This window comes from Mustela nivalis (assembly GCF_964662115.1).
Source record: "Mustela nivalis genome assembly, chromosome: 19".
NCBI lineage: Eukaryota > Metazoa > Chordata > Mammalia > Carnivora > Mustelidae > Mustela > Mustela nivalis.
The window spans coordinates 17,030,998-17,050,911 of record NC_139038.1 but is presented as its reverse complement, the minus strand read 5'-3'; the positions used below and the strand labels follow the sequence as shown (position 1 = coordinate 17,050,911).

General features: G+C 57.2%; 1 protein-coding gene across 13 annotated transcripts; it reads right to left on the bottom strand.

Annotated features, from left to right (window-relative positions):
* Positions 1-681: 681 nt before the first annotated feature.
* TAOK2 (TAO kinase 2) lies at positions 682-19,820 on the bottom strand. 13 transcript variants are annotated; one of them, XM_082714504.1, is made up of 19 exons: positions 18,898-19,819; positions 15,664-15,830; positions 15,409-15,480; positions 15,212-15,313; positions 14,672-14,717; positions 14,448-14,544; positions 14,188-14,301; positions 13,990-14,081; positions 11,043-11,136; positions 10,858-10,939; positions 9,888-10,055; positions 9,457-9,717; positions 9,133-9,294; positions 7,276-7,641; positions 6,990-7,193; positions 6,440-6,679; positions 3,120-3,332; positions 2,013-2,195; positions 682-1,920 (listed from the first exon to the last, which is right to left on the bottom strand). In XM_082714504.1, exons 2-19 carry the CDS (start codon positions 15,793-15,795, stop codon positions 1,399-1,401), a joined length of 3,150 nt encoding a protein of 1,049 aa, XP_082570630.1. In that variant the 5' UTR covers positions 15,796-15,830; positions 18,898-19,819; the 3' UTR covers positions 682-1,398. The 13 variants fall into 13 exon arrangements, with proteins under 13 accessions (XP_082570630.1, XP_082570638.1, XP_082570640.1 ...); XM_082714512.1 differs by having other exon boundaries at positions 9,439-9,735; positions 18,898-19,715; XM_082714514.1 differs by having other exon boundaries at positions 9,457-9,735; positions 18,898-19,715.
* Positions 19,821-19,914: the final 94 nt, after the last annotated feature.

Sequence of the window (19,914 nt, the reverse complement as noted above, 5' to 3'; positions counted from 1 at the left end):
CCTTTATTGCCCCCAAGTTCTCCAAATGAAGGCCCAGCCCCCAGCCCCTGCCGTCTAGTCGGCCACCAGGCTCTTATCAGAAAGGAATGGGGCTCCTACCTCCCTTTCTCTGGCCGGACCAGCAGGGCCCTCATCATCCTGCTTTCAAGCTGTGTGACATGCCCAGCTGGGGAGAGTGAAAATCTGGCCTTAAGAAAAATGTGAGAAACACAGTGAAATGACTTGCGGACAGCCGGTGTTTACACCTTCCTTCTCCTCATCTGGAAATAGCCACTTAGTCTCTGGGCCAATTCTTTTCCCCTTCAAGGAGTGGGTACAGGGCGTAGACCTAACCAATCTGAGTACCGCAGGCCTCTGCCTACAGACTGACCCACTGAAGTCACTTTAGGGCTTTGCCGGCATTCTCACTGCTCAGACGGCTGCTAACATGTAGGCCTGGAGCCCGTGTGTGAACGTGAACCTTCTGAAGATCTCTGAATCCCAAAGCAAAGGGAAGTAGAAGCCAGAAGACTGATGAATTCCTTTAAAGCTCTGGATCCAGCCATGCCCAGAGTCATTAAAATCACTGAAATTTTCAGTTACACAGCCCAATAAATTCCCTTTTTAAAGACAAGTAACAATATGACCTCCCGCCGAACAGTCCTTAATCCACACCTTGGACAGAAACGGTGAGTCCTGGGGTCTGTTAGAATAACCAACAGTTTATTAAAAGCTTGCTGTGGGGCTCTGTGCCAACCCCATAGCTGGGAGGGGCTCCCATGTCTGCCCCCAGGTCTGGGAGCAGCCCTTTCGAAGGTCCTTCCCTTGTTCCCCTGCCCTAGCTCTGATCTCAATTAAAAAAAAAAAAAAAAAAAAGGACAAGACGGCACAGGACGTCAGACAGCAACGGGGGGGATGGAGAGACCAGGCAACCTGACCCCAAACCCCATCCTGATCCTTCTTTCCTAGGAAGGCCTTTTCCTTCTGTTCTCCCCACCCCAGACCTGCTCTGCCACAGCCCAGGTCTGGGGGGCCTGGCATCCCCAGTCCACGGCCCCATGACGCAGGGCAGTATAGTTCTCTGAATATAATATATCTAGACCCACCCTTCCCCTCCCCCAGGGGACCAGATGAATATTCGACGCGCACATCTCCCTCCTTTCCCGAGGCCGTGGAGGAGAGAGACCCTGGCACCATGGTGGGGAGGCAGGGGCTCCTGGTCAGCCTTGAGGCACCTACGCCCAAGCTGGCCCTGGGCCACTGGCCAGCCCAAGAAGCTCATGAGATGAGGCCGTCTGAGGGGAGCTGGAGCCAACATCCTGTCCCCCACCCTCGGATGGGCCTCCCTTCCAGCCCTCCAGGATCAGGCTCCACCCACCCCTGCCCCTGCCCCATTCATCTGCTCCTCCATCCTGCACTTCAGGAATAGAAGTGGGAGGAACCATTGAGGATGTGGGAAGCGACACTGGTGCTGCGGCTCAGAGGCCCAGGCACCGCAGCGGCAGGTGGGCCTACACTGTCACTGCCACTGCCCCCCGAGGCCGCCCGCCGCAGCGGCTGAGGGCTGTTTCTTAGCAGCAGCAGGGCTCCACCACGGGGTGTTCCACTCTGTGTGGGGGGCCCCAGCCAGTTTGGGGGACCTGGAGGAGCCAGCAGAGAGGGCTGACGCCAGGCTGGGGGGGGCATGCCCGGTGGAGGAGGACCATGGCTCCAATGTGCCCCTGATCGGGGAACAGGACGGGAGGGCCAGGCAGGGGCAGGGGGTGGAGCGGGATAGCCCTGGGCAGCAGCCTCGGCTGGGATGCCCCCCAGAGCCATACTGGAGAAGCCCAGCCTCATGCTCTCGGCATCGAAAGCCTCGATCTCACGGGCCTGCCGCTCGAGCAAACTCCGGATTCGCTCGGAGCGCCCTGTCTGCAAGGCCAGCAGCTCCTCTTCCACCTGGGACACCCAGAAGAGAGGTTAGCACGTCTGCGGGCGGGACGTGGGGAGCCCGCCCTCCCCGCTGCCCCCTCGCGTCAAAGCCCCCTTACCCGCTGCTCCAGCAGTGCCCGCCTCAGAGCCACCCGCTGCTCCAGCTCCCGCAGCTCCCGCTCGTGCTGACCCTCTGTGCGGATCTTGATCTTGCTCTGGTAGGCGTTGAGCAGCTCCAGCTCCTGTTGCAGCTGCTGCCGAAGGGCCTGGAATTCTGCCTCCTGGGTCTCATCAAGCCGCAGCTGGCAAAGAGGAGAAGGCATGTTAGGGGCCTTCCCCCCCCCACACACACCCCTCAGGTAGGCTGGGCCCTCGGGTTTCAAGCAGCAGCCAGTCTCAACATCCAGCAGAATGAAAGGTCGCCATACCCTGTGACACAGCAATTACACTTCCAGTAATCTATGGCCCTGGTATACTCGCACAGGTGCTCGGAGGAGCTCCCCGAAGCGTTGTAATAGCAAAATACTGGAAGCAACCTAAATGTCCACCAATAAGGGATGGGTTAAAGAAACGATGGTACCTTCATACCATGGAAAATTCTACACTGTTTCAAAAATGAGACAGGTGTACTGACATGGAAGTGTCCAAGAAATAGGTGGAAAAAGAACAGTACGTACAATACAATTTCAGATTAAGATTGTACGTAGTTTTCCAAATATGCATAGGGAAAAAAAAATCTAAACTACAACTATTAACAGTTCCCTCTGAGAGGTGGGCTTGGGCAAGAGAATGGCAGGGACTAGGGCACTTCGGTGTTCTACGCTACGTGTCGTTTTTAACTGGCCCATTCCAGTGTTGTTGTGTGATCACTCTTAGAACAGCAATCTTCAAAATCCTCCAGAAGTCTGAGTAAATCGGCCCAAGGGCCACAGTCATTTTGATTTGCTCCCTGTTAACACGTTAAACTAACTCAAGCCCAGGAAAAAATTATAGCCACTCTTTGCTTGGTGGTTCTTGGTAGTCAGGCTGGCTTTGACAAGACCTTAAGAAAATACTTGAGAGACAATGAAACCATTGCGGAGAATACGGCCAGTGGGAGGATCCAAGTTTCCCCCAAGAACAAAAGCCCCGTCTCTGTCCACACTCCCCACTCCCACTGCCCGTAACTAAGCCGGGCACACGGAAGCCAGCCTCCACGTGCTCCCTCCCTGGACCCCAGGCCTCACCGCCTGTGAGCTGAGCATCTCGGAGATGGACTGGTCGTACTGCTCGGCTAGGATGGCCAGCTTGCGGGTCTGTTCTTCCTTGAGCCGCTTAAGGAGGCTCTTGTGCTGAGCTTTGGGCGTGGTCTCCAGCAAGTGAGCCCGCAGGGCCTTGTACTGCCGAGTCTGGATCTTACACGTCTCCTGGAACTGCTTCTTGATCTGCAGCTCCTTAGACTATGCAGTGGACGGACCAAGGGGGGTGGGGGCAAGGAGAGGAGGAGGAAGAACAACCGGGGAGAGGGGAGAAGAGAGAGAGAGAGAGAAGAGGAGACAGAAGCAGAGACAGGGAGAGGGAGAGAAACAGAAAACATGTTAGACAGAGGGGGCGGGGGGAGCTGTATACAGACAGACACGGAGAGATGGGATCGTGTTGAGAGAGATCAGGCAGATGCTCGATGGGCAAGAGACACGAAGTAAACAAGACAGGTTCCAAGAGCAAGTTCACAGTTGGGTAGAAAACTCACAAGGAACAGCAGGAGAGTTTATGGACAGGGAACTGAAAATCTTAAGGGTACTGAGCGTACACAAGAAGCTCTGACCATGCAAAGAGGGAGAAAATACAACCCAGAGACGGAAACCCAGGAGCAGACACAGCATGTGCACAAGAGTGAGAGAACCAAGTCACACATCACACCCATGGAAGAGAGCGACACAGCTAAGGAAAGACAGAGAAGTCCCAGGTTCAGCACCTCGGGAGGGAGGGAGGGAAGGAGGAGAAGCTCCAAGCCAGAAAACGGATAAGGAGTGCCCCGTCTTGGGCCACGCCAGGGAAAGGGCCAAAAGAGGTGGCCAGGAAGGGCCTGACAGGCTCGCTGGGCCAGCAGCGGCTACCTGACCAGATCCTCACACTCCGGCCCCACCCCTTGTGTACTCAGCTCCCACTCCAAGCCCACAACCAAGCCCCTTTCCACGGGCCCCCCAAACTCACCACCCCTTACTGTAGAGGATTTGCAGATCCATCCCCAAGCCCTCTAGGGTAAAGCCTAATGCCAGGAGGGAAATCCAGCTCCCAGACAAAAGGGAACCACCGAGGGGATGGGCCGGAGTGAAGGCAGGGGAGGAGGACAAAAGGACCCGGAACCTAAGGACTCTCTGGAAAGAATCCACCAATGGGGCAACTATGGGACCAAGAAGCTCTTGGAAGCTCAACAGGGGCTCAGACCTCCGAGCTGGTGGTGGTCATGGCGCAACGAAGCTATGAAGGCAGAGAGGATGAGGCTGAGGAGTGGAAGGGGTTAAGATAACGTAGATGGGGGTGAAGAGGTCATGGAACTGGGGGCCAAGGGTCCAGATTGGGGGGCATACCCGGGAGGCTAGGCGGCAGGACAAAGCAGACAGAGGCAGCCTGGGCCAAAGGTACAGTTCCGCTCAGATATTTTATTTGTGTTTGTCTTTTTCTTTTTCTTTTTTTTTTTTTTTTGGTGGGGGGAAAGGGGACAGGTTGGAAGGGAGACAGAAAAACAAAATCAAAGAGAGAAAAAAAAAAACATGACTTCCCACCCACGGCCACCCCTGGCCCCAGGCCCGAGTTGATGAGGGTGAGGATGAGCACACACACAGCGGGAGAACAGCAATAATTTAGGGTGGGGGAGGAGTGTCGGGAGACCACAGACTGTAACTTCCGGACTCCACGGGGGAGGCTGCCTGTCTGCAGGTCCGAAGGGCTGGGGCGAGGCGGGGAGGCATACTAAGGAAGGAGGGGTGAAAGGGGGGAGAGGACTGGGACCGGAGAAACCTCACTGAGGAGTGGGGGATAAAGTGCTCGACGCTCCGGATTCGGGCTGAGGAGGAGCTAGAGGTGGTTACCTCCAGGGAGGCAGGGCCCGGGACTGTCGGGTTCGGGATCGCCGCCCAGTTAGAGTCCCAGGTGCTGGCTGGCGAGAAGCAGGAGGCCCTAGCCGGCGCTGACTGCGCGGCAGCAGCCGGGGGATACGGCTGGGCCTCTCGCCCCGGAGCAGGCCCCAGCTGGCCAGGGTGTGGATGGCCCAGGGGGGCAAGTGCGAGGCTAACCCCTGGCTGGCCCGTGCCAGGCGCCAGTTCCAGCCCTTGCACAGGGTCCAAAACCTTGCCAACAGGGCTAGTGGGTGTCGGGCGGCGCGGGGATTACCCCGCCGGGGCCCAGGGACAGGCAAACGGCTGCGGAAGCCATCCTTGTTGGTTTTAGGGTACAGTGCAAACAGGCCCCGGTCCCCCACAGCCCCACAGCCCTGCAGGGCACGAAAGGCCATGGGCGACAGGCGCAGCAGGGCCCGTAACCAGAGTCGAGAGATACCCCGGCGCATCCGGGGGCCCTGCTGCCGCACCCATTTGCCCCCAGCTGCAAGAGCTGCCAGAGGTAGAGCCAGACCTGGCCAGGCTAGGAGCCAGGAGGCCCCAAGGCCCAGAGGGACACCCATAAGGCCACGGCGCCAACTCAGACCCAGGACGGCCCCCAGCGCGGTGCCCTGGGCCAGGAGTAGGAACAGACTGGGGGGCAGGTGCAGAGCTGTACAAAGAAGTAGGTAGGAGGCCCCCAGGCCCACCAGCCCCACCTCAAGGGCCAGCAGCGATGCCTGCAGGCCACCCCCGCCCTGCGCTGCCAGCAGTGGGAGTAGCAGCAGAAGTAGTAGGGGCAGGAGGCCAGAGGAGGACCCCACTGCAAAGGACAGGCCTGCCAGGAGACCGTGGGACAGAAGTCCAGGGAGCTGGCTAGCAGGGCTGTGCCTCCGATGTGTCGGAGGGGGCTCGGGGGGGATGTCTGGTGAGGGACAGCCGTCTCCAGGATCCCTCAGGGTCCTAACTGGAGCCCCCTCCTCCTCCTCCTCCTCCTCCTCGGGGACTGGGGTTAGTGCTGGGCCCGGGATCCAGCCAAACTCAAACTCCTCATCCAGCAGGCTCCCGCCCTGCCGGCCCCATAACCTCCACTCCCCGGCTGCCTCCTGGCCTACGATGCTCCTCTCCTGGGGGGCCACGGACGGGACTCTAAGTTCTTCTAGCTCCTCCTCAGGCAGACCCCAAACTTCCTCATCAACCAAACTCCTATGTTTCTGTGGGCCGGGACTAGAGATTCCTGATTCTTCCCCCAACATCCTCTGTTCCTCTGGCTCCAAGGTGGCCCCTTCCTTTCCCAGAATCCTTCTCTCTGGAACTGCTTCCTCCTCCTCTCCCAGAATTCTTTGGTTCAGTACTGCCTCCTGGCCAGATGAGCAGGGCTGCTCTTCTCTAGGGGTGCCTGTGCTGGGTGGTCCCAGAGCCCCAGGAGTGGGGAGCGGGAGGCCCGGGGGACGCTGGCCTGCACGTACTTTGAGGCTCTTGGGCTGCTGGCGAACCTGGGCCGCGTGCTTCTGCCGCAACTCCTGCTCACGCCGCTTGTTGTACTCCAGCTGGTTACCCAGCTCCGTCTGGTGCTGCAGGCGGGTGAGCTCGGCCCGTGTGCGCTGGACGGCCTGGAGCTGCCGTAGCTCCAGCTCCCGCGTGGCCTCGTGCTGCCGCAGCAGCAGTGCGCACTCCAAGTCCTTCTGGGTCTGCTTCTTGTTCAAATCCTGAGGCAGAAGGGAGGCAGGGCCCCGAGCCCAGTCAGGAAGCCTTGCTGGTGTCAAGAGAGCCCCAGGACTCCCCGGCAGAGGGAGCTGAGCACAGGGAGCTAAGGGATGTAAGGGAGCCAAGCTCCCGGCTGGTGTGGGAGCAGAAGCCTAGGGAGCTCTAGCGGGGTCTAGCGGGGTCTGGCAGGCACGAGGAAACAAGCCAAGCTGGAACATGGCAGAGGGCAAAGGGGACAGATGAGCCCAAGTGAGGCGCACGAAGGGGCAGGAGCCTGTGCTGTGGGCGGGAATGGGGGACGGGGTGGCCCACCTCGCGCAGCAGGTCCTGGTCCAGGCTGTGACGCGCCAGAAGCATCTTGCGCTTATACTGGCGACACTGAAGCTCAAAGTACTGGCGCTGCCGCCGCAGCAGCCCTGCCTCCTCCTCCGCCTGGCACTGCTGGAGCTGCTCCTTCTGCCGCAGAAGCCACTCGGCCTTCTCCCGCTTGGGGGTGCTGGGGTTCTCCTGGAGCTCCTGGGCAAGACAGTGGGGAGGGCAGGGGGTCAGGGCGCCTCGCCCAGCACAGCACCCCCCCACGGCTGCGGCCCGGGCCCACCTCCTTCAGCTGCTCCTTCCGCAGTTTGTATGTTCGCTTCTGAGCCTCCAGCAGGGCGGCCAGCTCCTTCTTCTGCTGCCCGAGGATGTGCTGCTGGAACTTCCGCTCCTCGGCCTGGGCTGCTCGGGCCTCCTTCTCACCGATGGCCTGGTGCCGCCGGGACAGCTTTTCTGCCTCAGCCCCGAAGCCAGCGCGCTGGGCCTCGAGCTCCCGCTGCAGCCTCGCGCTATGCTCCTCCCGTTCACCCCGCAGCCTCGACTCCAGGGCCAGCAGCTGTTTCTGGTGCTGCCGTCGCATCCGCTTATAGCCGCTCAGCTGCTCCCGCAGCGCCGAGTCCTGCTCGTGCTCCTGGATCTGGCGGCTGACCTGGGGCAGGAGGGAGAATGAGAAGCGGGGCTCAGCCCTGCCCACCTCGTTAACACACACGGCGCCCCGGTCGCTGGGCTCCACCGGAGAGCACGCGTTTCGGACTCACAGGGGGAATTCTCATCTGGCGCTTTGCTCACACTCAGCCCCCGGGAGCCTGCTGCCTCCACAGGACGCCGGGCGCACAGTCCAATTCACAGACTGCGGAGACCCCAGGCCCAGCACAAAAGTGGCAACAATTCAAATTAAGTCGAAATCAGAAATACCTGGGCTATACGCCCACTTACTTACTAACCATGTGACTTCAAGCACAGGAACGACACTAAGCCTCAGTTCCCTCGCCAGCTCAATGGGGCAATGATCTCCTTTTGTAGGAAGCTGTGGAGATCCAACTGTGATACAGATGAACTAGTGTCTAATAAAACGCGCTGATCTAGCAAGTGTTGGCTTCCTTCCACTTCACCAAACGCTGAAGTGTAATAAGGAGTCGGTAAGGACTCCTTACACAGCCCCGGAGATGGGAGCTCGGCCGTGAGATGCCGGAAGTATCAAGAACACCGGGCCTGGGTGTCCCCACCTGAGGTTTGGAGCTCAGGTCCCATTGTCAAGTAGGCATGACTCCAACCAGTCCAGGTGGCCAAGTCCCTGGAAGTTACAGACCTCTCTGCACAGCACCAAAGCACTGAGCATCACAGGAGGTGAAGGGCTGTCCCAGCACAACACTCAACCACAAGTGTTAGCCACAGAATGCAGCAGACTGACCACCGGCCTCTAAGGTAATCGATGCTGGTGCCTGCAGCTAAGCAAAAACGTCATCTAATGGTGCACTGAAAGTGTGGACGAAAACTACATTCCGTGAAAAGTCTATCATTTTCTCCTGTGAACGGAGAAAAATGTCACCATGACTTGATTTTAGGAGGATCGAGGTCCTGCTTAATTTGAAAATTTGAGAACCACCAAAGGTGTTTGGGCAAGTGCCTTGGACAAGAGCACGTCTGAGTCACGATTCTCTCATTTCTCCAATGGGCTGTACCCTCTCCCCGCAAAGGAGCCGGAAGGATGAGAGGCAGGCATGAGTGCGGGCCTGAGAGCCAATCAATGGTATGAGGCAGACACTGGCCACCATTCCTTGCCCTCCAGGGATGTAAAATCCAGCACATCTGTCATAATGCCATGTGGGAGCAACAACGCACAGAGATGTGAAGCTCCTGGCTGGCCAGGAGCCTGAGAAGACGCCCCAGGACATACTACTTAAGCCTAGCCACGAGGATGGAGCAAGAGTTCACCAAGCTTGGAATACCCATATCAGGCGATGTGACCAAAACATTCTGCTGAGAGTCTGCTGAGTGGGGAAGGTTGAGGAGAGAAGGTGAGAGAAAACAACAGAAAGTGAGGGTGGAATGTGCACTTAACCAGCGCCACAGCTGGGAAAAATCATCTCTGGACTCGGAGTCCGGGGCATCCAGGCGGAGGGCGGATGGCCACGCTTACCAGGGAGGCAGTACGGATGGTGGCAAAGTGGTCCCGGTTGCGGCAGTAGGCCCGGCGGCGGGCAGAAGAGGTGGCAGAGGCGGGAGCCGGGGCGGCCGACGGCTGCAGAGGGCTGGGGGTCATCTCTGGCTGGTAGGGGTCATCATACAGGTTGTCAGAACCCTAGAGGAAAGGAAGGTAAAAGGGCTGTCCAAGGTTCAGAGGCTACTGGGCCCAAAGGGAGTTCCCCGGAGACCCCATGAGACTTAGCGAAGCAATCACACGGGAGGGAGAGCGGGGAACCGGCCGTGGCACCGCCAGGCTTACGGAGGGCAAGGCGCGCACCGGCAGTCGCTGGATGACGGAACCGTGGGAGGTGACCGTGTGCTCCCCCTCCTGCATCATGGCCAGCTCTCGGGCTTCGGGCCCGTCTTCCTCCTCCTCTTCCTCTTCCTCCTCCTCCTCCTCCTCCTCGTTGTCTGAAGCATCTGCTAGGCTGTTGACCGAACTGCTCTGGCTGGAGGCGCTGATGGACATGCTGGGCACCGAGTGGCCGCTCTCTAGACTGGTCAGCGTCCCGGCCCGGCGCATGCAGGGCTCGGCCTCCTGCGGACAGGGCGCAGGCTGTCGGCGGGGAAGGGGAAGGACAGGGGAGGGTGTATAGAGGCAGCACAGGGAGACAGGGTAGGGAGAGGGAGAGGGAAAGTGAGCCAAGCGCTGCCAGGAGGCGAGCACAACACGGCGGTATACAGGGGTGCTATGGTAAGCTGGGTCACCTCCTCCTCCTCTGGGGCCTCAGCACCAGGGCCATTGGGTGCCTCTTGGAACAGTATCTTCTTCATCTTACGGTACTGCAGGTTGTCTAGCTCCCGCACAGCATCCTTAGTTCTCTGGATTAGGTCCATGATGACCGTGGGTGGCCGTTCCCGGAGCACAAAGCGGTGCTGAGGGGAGAGAATGCTGAGGCCTGCTGCCAAACACCCTGCCTCCCAATATCCCATGGGCTCTGGTGTCCCCTCTGCCCCGAGGTACTTCCCTGGGACTCATGTCCACCATGAACTGACGCTAGCCTTGTCCTAACCCCTGCTCCTGCATGAATTTTCACCACCCAATCACTACTCCCGGGGCAGGCGCCTGTTCTCCCAGGCACGGCTGATAGACAAGAACAGTCAGGAGATCTGGACTGTAGTCCAGGTCCTCTGTCAAAGTGCTGTGTGCCCCTGGACACATCATGAGGCCTCTCTGGACCTCATAAGGTATCCCATGATTATAAAGCAAATAGGCCAACCTAGACTGTCTTCATCAGTTCCCAACTAGAGTTCCTTAGGCCTCCATGGATCTGTGAAGGGACTAGGGGCCCCTCTACTTTTGGTAACTCAAAAAACACCTAAGGGAAATCATACATTTACCCAAGACAAGGCCACACAGGCTTTTGGCTTGAATTACATGAGATCAGTGTGGCAACCCTGGTTATCGCACGCAGACCAGAAGCTCTGGCTGGCAATTACATACATCTTTGATTAATAAAAGATGGGAAAACAAGTTATTACTTAATAAGTAAAGGCAGTCTTCTAGACAAAATCTTGCAAAACACAAAGTCCACTGGGCACTGGGAAGGGGGTGGGAATTCGTAGGTGAAGTGGCTGGTGGAGGAAGAACTGGGAATCACTAATGTCACTGAGGGCTTCCTCCAGTGATTCTAACGAGCCACAGTTCTAGGAGACTGCTAGGGCAGTGAGCCCTCACCTTCAGAAGAACCTCCGAGGTTGGTCTGTCTTGAGGGATCTTCTGAAGACAGGAGTCAACAAAATTCCGGAAGTACTCAGACCTAAATATCAGGGGCGGGTAAGGGAGAGGTGGGAAGGGCATGAGCCACACAGCCTCACCCTCCGGAAGGTCGAACCCCTGGGCCCAGGAAGCCCAGTCCTCACCAGTGTCCTGACTGGAGCACGGGGGACTCATTCTGTGCAATGTGGTATAAGGCACTCATCGCATTCATGTTGAACAGCGGTGGTTTCCGTTCCGCTACAGAAAAAGTCAACAGGCAGAAGGTGAGAGGTGGCAGGTAGGCAGCGGAGGCTAGAACGGAAATCAAAAGATTTGGGTCCAGGGGCGCCTGGTGGCTCAGTGGGTTAAGCCGCTGCCTTCGGCTCAGGTCATGATCTCGGGGTCCTGGGATCGAGCCCCGCATCGGGCTCTCTGCTCGGCAGGGAGCCTACTTCCTCCTCCCTCTCTCCCTCTGCCCACTTGTGATTTCTCTCTGTCAAATAAATAAATAAAATCTTAAAAAAAAAAAAAAAAGATTTGGGTCCACACCTCAGCTCCCTGACTTCCTTGCTGACCAATTCTCATAATCTCAATTAATTCCCTCTGTAAAATTTAATATTGACCCTTTCCCCTACACACAGTGGAGGAGAGATCAAAGAAAACAACATGTGCGTAAGCTCCGAAGGAGGCCGAAGGAAACAGTTATCAGCCCGGCTAACATTTATTAGGTTCCAAATAGGAGCCAAAAACTTGCTAAGTGTTATGGGGAAGTTAAGGAAAAACAAGACAGGGGCCCTATCCTCAAAGAACTTCCAGTCCAACAGGGAAGGAGACAGAAAAGCGGCTGGGAAGTGGGGTGTGCACGGTGGGCCCTCAAACTGGCACGCAGGCAGGGGATGGAGGGCAGGTCTTTGGAAGAAGGGGTACTGCAGCGAGGCCTCAGCTGAGAAGTTAAAAGCCAGGACGAGTTCCTTGTGGGCCAGACACATGTTTTGTGGGGTTTATGTTTTTTGGCCTGAACACTTTTTTTTTTTTTTTTAAAGATTTTATTTAATTTATTTGACAGAGAGAGAAAGAAACAGCGAGAGAGGGAACACAAGCAGGAGGAGTGGGAGAGAGAGAAGCAGGCTTCCCACTGAGCAGGGAGCCCGATGCGGGGCTCAATCCCAGAACCCTGGGATCATGACCCGAGTTGAATGCAGACACTTAATGACTGAGCCACCCAGGAGCTCCTAAACAGTGATTTTTTTTCAAAAAAGATTTTATTTATTTATTTGACAGAGAGAGAAAGATCACAAGATCACAAGTAGGCAGAGAGGGAGGCAGAGAGAGAGAGAAAGGAGGAAGCAGGCTCCCTCTTGAGCAGAGAGCCGGATGCGGGGCTCAATCCCAGCACCCTGAGATCATGACCCGAGCCGAAGGCAGAGGCTTAACCCACTGAGCCACCCAGGCACCCCAAACAGTGATTTTTGAATAAAATTCCAACCTAACAATAACCATCATCATCATCACCACCATCATCTAAATTTCAAGTTTCCCCTAAAGAATTAGATCTGATGAAAAGGAGCGGACATTCCTGCACAATGACGGGCTAGAACTAAGCAACAGCAATCTCCAGTTTGCCAGAGCCTTCTCCTCATTGCTTCTCTGATACAGAATATCAGCTGTCATTTATAATCAGGACTGATTGTTTCTTTGGCAGTAGAGAAAGTCTCTGCATTCATGTCTCTACCAAAAACTAGAAATATAAAGGACAGCTCCCAATTTTTCTCATACCTGGCCTGTTTCACATATTTGCAACACCTGTCCGGCTGTGGCCTTAAATGGCAAATGCAGACATGTGGAGATGGAGAACAAGAATACGTGCAAATCTCGGCCTTCGGGGAGAAGACACAATATAAACCGAGGCAAGACAGTAGAAAAGCGCACGGCAAGCTCAGGAGGAGAGCGCCAACCTTCCGGCAGCAGAAGCTTCAGCTGGGTGGAAGGAAGGGTGGGGACGGCGTCAGTCTTGAAGGCAATGGGGAGCATTAAAGGCTTATGGAGGGGAGCGAAGCAGCAGCAGCACCCAGCTGGGGCGGGTCTCTCCGTAAGGGAGACCAGAGGGAAGAAGAGACTGTAGGTGGGAAACATCAGCACAGGAGGAAGTCACTGATAAGAGGACCTAAGGGCATTTCTTTTTGCGGCAACTAGCTGTGCCGGGCATCACGTTGAAGGCTTCACCAACACTACCGTGCAAACGGTTGTGTGAGTAGCGTAAGCTGGACAGGCTCCAAGGCCTCCTGAACTCACTTGAGCCTAACCTCTGGCCTTACCACTCACTGCTTTTGACATGGCATTACGTGCAATATTCCAAACAACTGAAGCCAGGCTCAGCTCCCCACGTCTGCTCTTTCCTGTCTGGAATGCTCTTCCCTCCAGTCTTCACACAGTTACTATTTGTCTTACCGTTCTACCTAGACATCTCCAGTACGAGGAGACCTTCCCTCAGCCCCTGAACTAGGTCAGGTCCCTTGTTCTACGGTTGTACTGTTCCGGAAACTTCTCCTTCCAGCTTCTATCGCACTGAGAGAAAACATGCCTGTTTCCCCAACCAGAAGGTAAGTTCCATGAGGGCAAGAACCTCATTCACGGCTCTACCCCCAGAACCTGCTGCCATAGCATGGCACACGGTGGGCATTCAAAAAATATAGAGGGGCGCCTGGGTGGTTCAGCAGGTTAAGCCTCTGCCTTTAGCTCGGGTCATGATCCCAGGGTCCTGGAACGGAGCCCCACGTCGGGCTCTCTGCTCAGTGGGGAGCCTGCTTCTCCCTCTGCCTCTGCCTGCCGCTCCCCCCTTGCTTGTGTTCTCTTTCTGTGGGATAAATTAAATCTTAAAAAGAAAGAAAAGAAGACAGAGAACTAGAGTAGTGGACAGGAAGGGAAGAGTGCTTCGAAATCTTCAGGTCTAAGAGCTGTTAGGATTTGACAGCTGACTGACTCGAGGACCAAGGGTAGAGTCAAACGGACAGGGGTTTGAAAGCCTGCGGAGGAGATGGTGTGGGGATGGTAAGAGAAAGAGAAAGGAGTGGAGAGGAAAAAAGGACGAGGGCACAGAGGATGCGTCCTTACCCAGCTCGATGCAGGTTATCCCCAAGGACCAGACATCCACCTTGCCATCATACTGCCCCTCGTCCATTGCCAGGATCACCTCCGGAGCCATCCTGGGAGAAAGGTCAGAAGAAAGAGGCTGATCGGGCACCCAGACTCTGCCAACTCCTGCTCCCAACATCCTGGGGACTCTCTCCACTCACCACGACTCCCACTCACCAGTACGGGGTGCCCACAAAGGAGTTGGCGGGTGCCATGATCGACGCAGAGCCGAAGTCCCCCAGCTTCACCAAGCCTGGCTCCGACAGCAAGATGTTTCCGGCCTTCACATCCCTACCAGAGACAACGCCCGGGGGTAAGGCACGCGTCTCAGGAAGGCTGCGCAAGGCTTCAGCACCAAGTTTCTATGAAGGCCACAGCCCAGCCAAATGAGCAGTGTAGACTGCACCCCTCACAGCCACCGTCGCTGCAGCTCGTACCTATGGATCATGTTGTGGGAGTGCAGGTAAGCCAGACCCTGAAGGGCCCCGTGCGTCACAGCCGCAATCTCCACCTCTTGAAGGGGCTTCTTGTGCACTGGGGAGTGAGGGAGAAACACCAAACTGAAGGGAGCCCGGGGTGGGGATGGAACAAGCTCCCTTCCCTTCCCCTACAGCGTCTTTGCTCTTCTCCCTTCTCCCACTTGTTGGCCAGAGCCACTTACCTTCTAGAAGGTCAGAAGCTGAGCCCAGGCAATACTCCATCACCAGCTAAGAAAGGATAACGGGTCAGAGATAAGCATTTCCAGCGCCCCCTGCCCCATCTCCCTTGGGCAGAGATCCAGACAGTGTCTCTGCCCATCCTGCAGTCACTGCGCCCGGGGGTGAAAACAGAGAGGGAGGGCGGCCGAGAAAGCGACATTGCTGAGAGTCCCTAGAGCCAGGGCCTCCTCTAGAAACAGCCCAAGATGCCCAAGATGCCAAGAGACTCCCAACTGAATCTCTTCAAAGCCCCATTCTAGCTCCACTTCCTCCAGCCCATGTGCCCCTTTCCAACTACTAACAGTTTACGTCCATCTTCAGACCAGCCTCTCCTTCTGGACAAACACTGCTATTCATGGGTTTGTCTGAGGACTAAAGAAGTTGGGGGAGACTTCCTCCTCTCCAAGGTCCCTATAACGGCACCTGGAATAGGGCCCGCCTAAGAGACTGGACCAGGACAAGGACGGGTGCAAAGATCAGGCCAGAGTCGGGGGCTAGCTCACCCAAGCCGTATGCTCTCTCAGGTAACAGCCCCGGTACTGAATGGTATTGGGGTGCCGGAGCTTCTGCAGGAACCGCACCTCCTTGATGATATCCTGCCACTTCTGAGAGGTCAGAGGAGGAGAGGCTTACTCAGCCTCAACATTGAGATTGGGGTTCCCTGCTCTGCCCCCCAGCAGTCTCTTCAAACCTAACCCACCTCATTGGACTGCTTCCCGCTGTAGGACATCTTCTTGATGGCCACCACCTCGCTATTCCGGACATCTCGGGCCTGTGAGACCAGATCAGAAGGTGGTGAAGGCCCCTGGTGAGAACTGGGCAGCGGGCAGTCTTGTTGACCCAGCAGGGGAGGGCAGGAGAGGCCGGCGTGGTACAGCCGTGTAGCGGGCTGTGGACCCAGGTCAGGAAGAAGGCAGTGCCTGCCCCTACCCCATTTTCCTAAGCCCCAACTCACGAAGTACACAGCTCCAAAACTGCCGTGGCCGATTTCCCGGAGATCAGAGAAGAGCTTTTCAGGATCATCCTTGAAGAAGAGCTCAGCCACATCGGGGTCCTTCAGGCTCCCGGCCCGGCCCCCAGCTGGCATGATGGCCCCTGGGGGCCCTGAGAGTGGGGCCTGACCTGGAGAATGAAGAGCAGATCCTTAGAGCAAAGATGGGACACGAAGAGGGAGAAAGGAAGGGGCCTCTCAAGTTTCTGCCTTCTCCTCCACTAGTTCCCTGATGAGGGGGCGGCACGGCAGAGGAAGGGCAAGGGGGAGATTAGGAACAACATCAAAGCTCCAAAAAAATGAAGTTGCCCTGGCAACCAGAGCACGGGGGCCGGGTCCCTGGAGTCCCTAAAACTGCTAGGAAGACTGAGAGCAAAGCATCCTCACCACCGCCAGCCCCCAATAAGATCCATTTCGCTACAACCCTTACTTCCCGCCTCGAGAATAAAAGATCCCACCTCCCAGCCAGAACCCCGATTCCCAAGTGTCCTGTCCCACAACTCCCATACCCCCAATATCTCCAGGCACCTTCCTGTTCCCCTTGGCGTCGAGGCCTCCTCCTCCCTCAACCTCTCACACCCTGGAAGAGAGCAGGAAACAGCCAGGCCGGAGGCAGTGGAAATCCGGCCATTGTTAGAAGTGGGTACTGGCCCACAAGGGCCAGAGGACTTGCTCTCAAAAAGGGTTAGGGACACTGTGGTAGGAAGGAGGTGTAGAACGAGAAGGACAGGGACCGCAGTGACCGCTGGCTTTTAGGGCCTGTGACCTGGGCCGCCTTACTTGCCCAGTCCAACCACACGTGCTTCAGGAAAAGGTCCAGAACGTCTGCGGGGCACCAAGAGCCCTGACTAAGCGCGTAAGAGTAAGCACCCTTCATGCATCTCTCGCATTCAATCCTTCCCACAATTTTATGAGAATTTACTATTTCCCCTATCTTGCAGATGGGGAAATAAACTCCGAAAAGGTTAAGTCTTGCCCAAAGCTGGTCCTCTGCTGCTGTGCAGCAGAGAAGCAGGGCCAGACAGTGGTCACCATCTTACAGACTCTGTGACTGAGGCACAGAAAGGCAGCAGGATTTCTCCAAGGTCAGAGGACAGGACCCTCTCCCCGTCAGGCCAGTGTGCTTATTACTGTCCTAGCCACTCCCTCAAGCTCCTGCCCGTCCTGCAGGAAGCCTCCCTTGGCCAGTCTAGCCTTGAGGGCGCGCTCCTAGAGCACACAGCCCGATACCCCCAGAAAGCTCCCAGAAAGCTCCCAGAAAGCTCCCGCAGCAGGAAGAAGCCAGGACCCCGCCCCTCGGCCCCAGGGAATTTCAGGCCAGGCTCCCGGCTAAGCACTTGTTGGAATTTAGACACAAAAAGAGCCTTGAGCAGAGCTGGACTCCCAGGGCAGAGTTCTAGCTCCTTTAAAGCACCTAACAATTTAGCGTGTAATTATATTCTGCCGTGCATTGTTTCCTGTTGTGTGGTTAATTTTGTCTCCTTAGCCCAACTGGAAGCCGGAGGGCAAGAAGTAAGCCTGACTCTTCAGTGGGCCCCCAGGGTGCAGAGGGCTCAGAATAGCCTAGGAGATTGACGGACTGCCCCCAGCCAAGCCCTCAGCAGCTCCCAAGCTGCTCCAAACAGGCCCCTCTCTCCACTCTCCCGCCAGCCCCACTGCCAGCCACCTCTCACCCCCACCACACACCCACTCACCAAGGCAGGGGCTCACAACTTGCCACAGGAATCTTCTTGACCTCTTTACCAGCACCCAGCCCAGAATGCCGACCCAGGACCCCAAGCCACGCACGAGGGATGCCAGCAAAACATCACACTGGGCCCCTTCCTCCAATCAGGAACACGTGTGTGGCTACCCATGTCTGAGCGGAATCACAGCCCCCTCTGCAGATGAGGAAACCCAAGTCCGCCTGTCCCTCAGCTACGCTCCCAGTCCAGCTCGCCAGCAACATCCAACAACAGGCTTTTCCGGAGGCTCCTTATACTTGGTCTTCTCTTTGACAAAATGATGGCAGCACAGGGCTGTTGTGAGATGTTTAATGAGATCTCGAACCTACAAACACTATGCAGACACTTGGCATGTGGACCTCTCCTTCCCTGCCTCCAGGGTCAGCACAAGGATTTCATACTTTGGGGACCATCCTACCCCAGCAGCGTGGCTTTGACTGTGAAGAGACCCCACGATGGCTATCATCTGTCACAAGAGAGAGCCCTCGCAGGAACCCAGGCCAACGAACGGAATCAGGGTAACGATGAAGGTCACAGCCGAGAGAAAAATCCACGAGACAGAAGACAGGCGTCAGAAAACGCTTCGGAGTACAGCCCTCCCCAAAAGGAGGCTCTTCTTCCCCTCACTCTTCCACCTCACCCCAACTCATCCGTCTCTGGATCCCTGGCCAAGAAGAGATGCCCAGAGAACAATCAGAGAACAGGCACGGAGCGGGGTGGGGGCAAAACTCGATCAAGAATCTGGGTTTCAAAATCCTAATTCTGCCACTGTGTGACCTTGGGCAACCTCTCTGGGCCTCAATATTCTCAACTGCAGAATGGGAAGACGGCAAGGAAAGCGGTCCCCCGGGGGGAGTGGAGGGGGAGGTGCACGGGAGAGAGCCGATGTAAAGCACTTTCTAAATGACAGATCGCTTGACAAACGGATGAGCTCACACCATCCGCGAGAGGCTGGAAGGTAACGATCCAGCTAGGAAAACACATTGCCAGGCACTCCTCAACACAGATGCACACACACACACACACACACACACACACACTTCCTGGAGAGGACCGTCCAAACAGACCAAGCCTAAGACACAGGTAGGTGGACCCACCCTGCAGCTCAAAGGCAAGGGATCAACCCCCCAAAGCCATCCAGAGAAAGGGGTACAATCAGAGAACAGGCAGCTGTAAGGGGCCAAGTGAACACAGACCAGGAGAGTGCAAACCCATCTGGTTAGCTCAGGCACCCTAGGGTGTCACCCCCCCATGACATCGAAGACCCTGTCTGTCACCTTAGGTCCCCCATCGCACGGACATAATGAAGAGGAACAAGGTGGCCGCAGAAGGCACCGCTAGCCAGAGGCTCACCACCGGCCCGCGGGGCTTCATCCTGGGAAGAGGGCCTACCCAGGCCCAGTTCCTCCACAAGGAGCACCCTTTCTTCTCAATGCTAGACAAGGGACCCGCGCCCCTGCCCCCCGTGTCTCACCTGGTAGGGGTCACTATGGTGCCCCAGCGCTTCCGCCTGCTCCTGGGGTCCTCCAGCGGCTCTGCCCAGCTGGGAGAGGGGCAAGGAGACCTCTCCCCTTGCCACCTCTTCCTCGGCTTTCGCCCTTCCTGAGGGGCGGGCCCGGGAAGCCTCCCCTGGAGGGGAGGGGGTGACAACCTGATCTGACCTCGCGGTCCAGTCCTCCTCCTCCTCGAGGGCGACCGTTGCTGAATCCCGGATTTCTGGTTGTGGGGTCTGAACCCCAGATATTTGGGCGAAGGGAAGCTGAATCTGGTATCTGATCGCGCGGGGAATGAGCCCCGGATACCGGTGCGCGCAGGGGCCTGAACCCCAGGTTTCTGAAATCCTATGAAACAGAGCCCCAGGTTTCAAGAGGCTGGGGCCCGGGTCCTGGATATGTGGGGTCGGGGGGCTGATGCCCGGATATCTGCGAAGCGAGGGGCAAGCCCGGAAATTCGCGACCGAAGGGCCTGAGCCGCAGCTCTCCGGCCGCCGACAGGGGCCCACCCCGAGGACGTCCGGCCGCACGGCCCCTCTCACACCGGGGTCCGAGGGTGACAGCCCTCCCTCCCGCCCCAGCCTCCTCCCTTTCCCCTTTTCTCCCCTGAGGGCAGCTGAAGGGTTGCAGCTACGGACGGTCCCCGCGCCTCCGCTCCCCTCCTCTTCTCAGGCTCAGCCTCTCTCCGCACCACGGCCCCGGGCTCGTCCCGGTCTCCCTCTCCCTCTTCCTCCCAATTCCAAGATGGAGACCGGGCGGGAGCGCGCAGGCGCGGTAGGGACGCCGGGCCAAAGGGGGCGGAACCCCCGAGGAAATGGCCCCGCCCCCCTATCCTCACTGCCGGGGCCAGCGAGATGGGCAGCTACCGGGCCGGAGTGCGCGCGCGCTCCGCCACGCGGACCCTGGATGGGAGGAGGCGGGGAGAAGGGCTAGGCTTGGAGGGGGAGGAGCTCAGCAAGCAGTCCGACAAGTGGCCGTGGAGAGAGCTGCGGCGCATG

What these genes read in the sequence shown, in the direction of transcription:
- TAOK2 (XM_082714502.1), bottom strand. Translation starts at nt 15,795, where the DNA reads ATGCCAGCTGGGGGCCGGGCCGGGAGCCTGAAGGACCCCGATGTGGCT. An exon ending in TCCCACAACATGATCCATAG is followed by an intron (nt 14,302 to 14,447) that starts GTACGAGCTGCA and finishes TGTCTCTGGTAG; the next exon opens with GGATGTGAAGGCCGGAAACA. An exon ending in CGGTGCGCGCCTTGCCCTCC is followed by an intron (nt 9,295 to 9,438) that starts GTAAGCCTGGCG and finishes CCTTTCCTCTAG; the next exon opens with GGTTCTGACAACCTGTATGA.